This window comes from Leptonotus elevatus, chromosome 7, assembly GCF_054856555.1.
Source record: "Leptonotus elevatus isolate MCC_2025b chromosome 7, RoL_Lele_1.0, whole genome shotgun sequence".
NCBI classification, from domain to species: Eukaryota; Metazoa; Chordata; class Actinopteri; order Syngnathiformes; family Syngnathidae; genus Leptonotus; species Leptonotus elevatus.
Genome location: NC_141245.1, coordinates 15,229,596 through 15,235,595, shown reverse-complemented (window position 1 = coordinate 15,235,595; position 6,000 = coordinate 15,229,596). Strand labels below are relative to the sequence as shown.

The 6,000-nt window shown below is 37.6% G+C and overlaps 1 protein-coding gene across 1 annotated transcript in view; it reads left to right on the top strand.

Moving 5' to 3' along the window:
- The first annotated feature begins 1,813 nt into the window (after nucleotides 1–1,813).
- Nucleotides 1,814–6,000, top strand: part of nxn (nucleoredoxin) — a 34,569-nt gene continuing 30,382 nt past the window's right edge. The window contains exon 1 of the mRNA XM_086080986.1: nucleotides 1,814–2,332. Within this exon, the coding sequence (XP_085937112.1) occupies nucleotides 2,024–2,332 (309 nt within the window). The 5' untranslated portion in view covers nucleotides 1,814–2,023. The remainder of the gene's footprint in view (nucleotides 2,333–6,000) is intronic.

Here is a 6,000-nt window from a genome sequence, read left to right as displayed (position 1 = left end):
GTGATTTGTTATTTTCTTTCAATTAAAATTAAAATTAAAGAACATATAAATGGACATCAATCTGTCTTTGCACGCGTCAATAATGATGATGATAAAAATACTAAGCGCTACAGTGGCACACTTATTTGTGTGTGTATTTTTCACTCACACAAATGCGCACAGCACACACACAAACATGGTCTCCCGGGTGGGGAAGCGAACCCACGCTGCCTGCACCGAAGGCAAGTGACAGTACTAAAGTACTAAACCACAACATATTGATATAGAAATAAATATGTAGTGTACAGTTATTCGTGTTTAGGTAATATTACAATTCTCGCATGTATATTGTTTAGAACTAAAATTTTATAACATTAAAACATGTACAAAAAGGACCAATGCATTTCTTTATTATCTGTCAGTTTCGCTAATGAACACCAGATGGGGATAGTGTACATCATCGTGGAAGAGCCTATTGATTTGTGTTCATTTTGTTTTACTTTTAAGTTATTACATTTAAAATAGTATTTTAAAAAAATATTTACTGTAGCTCATACTGAAAAAACATTTGAAGCATTAAAGAAGTACATTTATGTATTTATTTTAAATATCCTAGTAGTTGTAGTTTTCTGCTGTGAACGCTAGATGGCAAGCTATCATTGTAGTTTATGAGTAAGTTCACGTGTTGAATAAAAACTTATGTCAATATATATATTTTCATGGGTGTTTGCGGCTATAAAAAGACGAAATAGATGGCACGATAAGATGTATGCTATTGAAGCCTTTAATATAAATATTCATGACGTGCATTACGTGTGAGGCGCTTCTATTATGCTATTATGGAGCGTCACGTGACAGGAAGTCCTTGAGCGAGAGTGTAGAAGAACCGTGCAGGCGCAGCTGTATAGTAGTGTGCGATACTGCCTCTTCTAGTCGATACCGATTCTCATACCATCATACCATGCTCATTTAAAATAAAAATGTATGCACGCAATTAATTACATAATTCAAGTTTAAAGTAAATTAATAACATCTTTACCAGATAAAAATGTGCGAAGCGCCTCTCGCTGTTCAACATTCAACAAGGAAACGGTGAGTAATTCTGCGAGAATTTTTTTTATTGCAACATCCATGTTAGGTTTGTTTGTTTCCCCCAGCGTCTGCGCTTCTTGGTTTTGTCACAGGCGCATATCACGTCCCAAACACAATGTCGCTCGATGGTTGGTCGAAAATCAACGGTCTTGGTACAAAATGTATTCTCCGGAGTTTGTGAACTCACAAATACCAAAGTTACTGAAATTGACCACTCAAGTTCACAAAATGTATAAATAAATCACTAATGGGTAAAATGTCGCTATTTTTACCACAGTTTTGATTTTAGTTTCAGGGTATCACCCGGATTTACATTGCTTATTATTAATAATAATAATCAAATAAAAGTTTGTGGCATATCATCATTTCTGTATGGTATTGAGGTATCGTCATCACAGTATCAATCTGGCCAGCACAGTCCGAACAGCACAGATTCCTGTTTGGGAGGGGGGGGGGGTCTAATATGTTGACATATTTTATTTTACAATAAGAAAATTCTCGACCTTAGTATGGTGTAGGGATATAATGATTTATAAAGATTTCTACATATACCAAATTAAAAAAATAAAATAAATAAGTCATGAGTTTTGCTTAGAAAATCAGTAGTGACATTTTTTGTATGGAGTCACATTCCTTTGATTGAAAAAAAAATCAAGTTAAATCATTTTAATCTTCTTTTCGGTATTGATTTGTCCAAGTGTACCGGGATATCGACACCCAAGTATCGATCCTCGCCACACTACAAGCGAGAGGCATTTGAGTGCGGCGCATTCCTGTGCACGGAGCCCGCGGAAGAAGACTTACAGGCGGGGGAGACACACCGCGACGCCTCGCTCGTAGGGGGGCCCGCAGGAGCTCACCCTAAAACCAAAACGCACATCGGACCGTGGATCTAGGCGGGTGGGGGAATCGTCGGCGACTTGTCTGCGATTTGGGGGCCTCGGGAGCGGAGATGTCGGAGCTTCTGCTGAGCGTGCTCGGGGAGCGGCTCGTCAACCGCGAGAAAGCCGAGCTGGACGTACAGGCGCTGGGCGAGCGGGTGTCGCTGCTCGGCCTGTTCTTCGGCAGCGGTCTGAACGCGCCGTGCCGGCAGTTCAACGGTAGCTTGTGCGACTTCTACGGTCGCTTCAAGAAGACTTCGGAGCACCGAGACCAGCTGGAGGTGGTGTTCGTCTCCTCGGACCAGGAGCAGAAGCAGTGGCAGGACTTTCTGCAGGAGATGCCCTGGCCCGCCTTGCCCTTCAAAGACAGACACAAAAAGGTAAGAAGTGGACGATTTGCATGTTGTGTGTTTACATTTGGATGCCCCATTTGCACAAAATATATTTTCACTCCATCTAATTGAATCGAAAACTTGTACAATTAAATTCGAAACACTTGAGATTTATTTGACGACTAACAATACATTTTAAAAATGTTGTAGACATTACTCCAACAATATATTTTATCCAGAGTTATGAACACGTTGAGACTGATTATGATGATTCCTTCACTTCTGCATTACTTGGATAGTTCACGTACCAAATTCATACAGCTATATCATCATGTAAAACGTCAAAAGGTAAAATATGATTTTAAACAAAAATATTTATTGTGTTTTACAGGCTTGAATTGGCTATTACTTGTGTAATGTTTCCTCTTTATATATTGATATATAATATCAATTATTTATCGGTATAGGCTGCCCTACATGCACTGTCACTAGTGCTTTTTTGACCAACATATATATATATATTTAGAAAATCATAATTGTTAAAAGGATGGTTACTCATTTGACCACTTACGAGAAACACAACACAATTGAAATGTCCCTTATTTTCTATTTAAAATAGATACAGTATATGACAAATTAAACTGCCATAGCAACAAGGGGACAAAAAGCAGGCCATCACGCTCAAAAGCAATGAGGCCCATACAAAAAAAAAAACATTTACCTCTTAAGCAATTTCTAATTGAGTAAAGATAATTCAGTAAATCATGTAATGCTTTATTATACATAAATGCTAGTATAGCTAAGACACATTTATATCAAATAAATACTTCCACTGTCCTTTTTTATGTCCGGTAGAAATAGGAACTGTGTGTATTTTTGATATGATCTTAATATGTTTATACATTTCAATGATATGCTATGATGGTTTTTTTAACGAAGTCCCGCATCAAGGGTGTGACACTGCAAAGCTGTTAAGTCATTGTTGTGTTGTTGTTTGGCTTGGAAGCAGCAGCACCTCCACCACCATTGTGCCGGCTTGTTATTGAATTTGTGGAAAATATCTGTGTTATCGGCAGAGGAGCCATTGTGGAAGGATGTAGTCTGTTTCCTGCTGGACTCCAGCAATGTCCCCTTCTTACACAGGCCTGCGTTGCTGGTTGTATTTTTTATTATTTTTTTAAACTTGCCTTTTGTTGTATTCAAATGCAGAGGTCAGCCATATTTCAAACATGTGACATGTCCACAGCATGTGGTGCATCCATTTCCATCCTCTCATCAGCATACATTATGCACAGCAACATTTAGAATGCATTTTATTGTAATGTACTGCACTTTGGCTTCATGTGTGCGATTTTTAGTTCTCGCTGCAGCATTCCAGCCCTGCATTAAGGCCACAGCCGCCACACCTTTTTATATATAAAATAAATAAATAATAATATTTATAGTTTTTAATCATCCCTACTTGACTGTTGTATGGAGATTTTTTTTTAAATCTGTGAAAATTTAGATATTTGTCAAATATAGAAATTTTTACATATTTTGTATTAAAATGTGATTAGTAATTTTTGTGTTAGATGATGAAATTTAATTGTCATTAAACTGACAAGGACTGTATATTTTAGTTTTTTTATATACTTATTCATTTATGTATAGCATTTTTCATTTATTATTATTTTAGTGTAATAATAGATTCATTCAAGTTGTCATAATTGATTTGTTTTAATAACTTGTATTCATGATTTTAAGAAAATGATATGATAAAATATGCATTATTTAAAATGCGAAATTTTTGACAGTTTGTTTAATTTTTTTTTTTACTTTTTGTAAAATAATATTTTTTATAAAATGACCAAAAAATATATATTTTTCTGTTATTTCATATATGTAATGTACTTTTTCATTAAAACGTTTGTTATTAATCTATTTATTTTTAATTTATTTATTTTTGCTACTGTAAGAAAGTAGTATACTAAAAATATTTACATTTACTTTACTTTCCGAATCACCACATTTGGTCATTTATGTTATGTTCAAGATCGAAATCTCTATTTCAGCGACCTTCTCTCTTGTGAGTTAGTGTAATAAAGTGTGTGCTATTAACAGAACCAGTTGGTGGTTGCTGTTGTTGACCTAATGGTCATGTGACTACCTCAGGCCCCCGGCCAGACTCTCCATTTTCTTCAGCCCAGCTCCAGCGCAGCAATTTATCTTCTATTGTTTACACCACCGCCAAGCAACCCCCACTTCCCCCGTTTGGAATCTCACACTGTACCTCCTCTTCCTGCTCTTGGGCCCTGCCCTCACTATCCCCCCCCCTGGAAGGTTATCTGGGGTTATCCATCTAAGCCTTCCCACTGCAGGAAACAGTCATATCATTCAGTGGGTTTATAAAACTACTATATAAAATACTAATGCATTAAATCAATTGAAACCAGGTTTTAAAATGCATTTCAACAGGGATTTGGCAACAGGAAATTTGATATAGCATGTCTATCATGGGTAGATCCACACAAAAAAAATCTAAAGAGGCCATGTGTCAAAAACACAGGAAGCCAGTCATTTTTGTTTGAAGTTGCCAAATTAGCATCATTTTTGGACATTTACAGGATTCTTACCCGTGTAAGATTAGAGATTTTTTCCATTTGCTATCAAATGTGACGCATGCATAGTATACTAGGAAGATTGGTGACACTAAATAATGAGAGATTTTTGTCGTATGTGGGTCGTGCATGGCAGTGGAGTTTGACGACTCAGACGCCGTGAAACTAGCTCTTGAGTTGAAAAAAAAAATCATCCCATGAATCCAGTTTTACTAAACAACAAGAACTTTGATAGGCAGATCTCTTATGAGTAGATCCACAAAAAGTCTCAAGAAACTATGCCCGAAAACTCAGGAAGTCCGCCATTTTGTTTTTTGAGTGGCCATTTTCTGAGTTTTTAAAAATTGTCCGAGAGATTGATTTGCTACCAAATTTGACCCACGTATGCTAGACAGATGTGTGACAAAATTGCAAAGATTTTCACTTCTCGTCATTGGACATAGCGGAAAAGTTTGGCGAAACTCTAAACTCAAACGTCATTGATTCCCAGCTGTCTGTATGCTGCCACTGTTTTGACATGATGGCTTCATTCTACTGACTATCACGCGTGAATCAATTAGAAGCTGCGGCCAATGGAGCGGCTGTTGGCGTTTCATCTGGGGCATTCGGCAAAAGAAAGGAGCTCTTGTCTGAGTCCGGCCCGCCGGACGTCCATTGTGGAGGCGCAAGCACATGCCCGCATGGTACCATCATGATGCTGCCATGAGGGCCAAGTGCACTGCAGCATGGCCAAAGTGCCCAAGTAAAAGCAGCTGTGGTTTGCTTGTTATCAAAAAGCAGCAAATCATTCATCATGGCCTTTAGCACGGTTATTATTTTTTATTATAAACACATTCTCTCTCTCTCTCTCTCTCTCTCTGTCTCTGTCTCTGTCTCTGTCTCTGTCTCTGTCTCTGTCTCTGTCTCTGTCTCTCTCTTTCTCTCTCTGTCTCAGGAGATTTTAAGCACATTTGAATACGCATCATTGAATGTGTTTCTATTATTAGGAGTATTTGTCAAAAAATAAAGCAGCTGCATCAGCTGATAAACTGACACCTTTGCAGTGACAAAATGGATTCTTGTAAATTTTCCACAGTGGGCATCTTTCACATAATGTGTGTTTGTGTGCCTGGATTA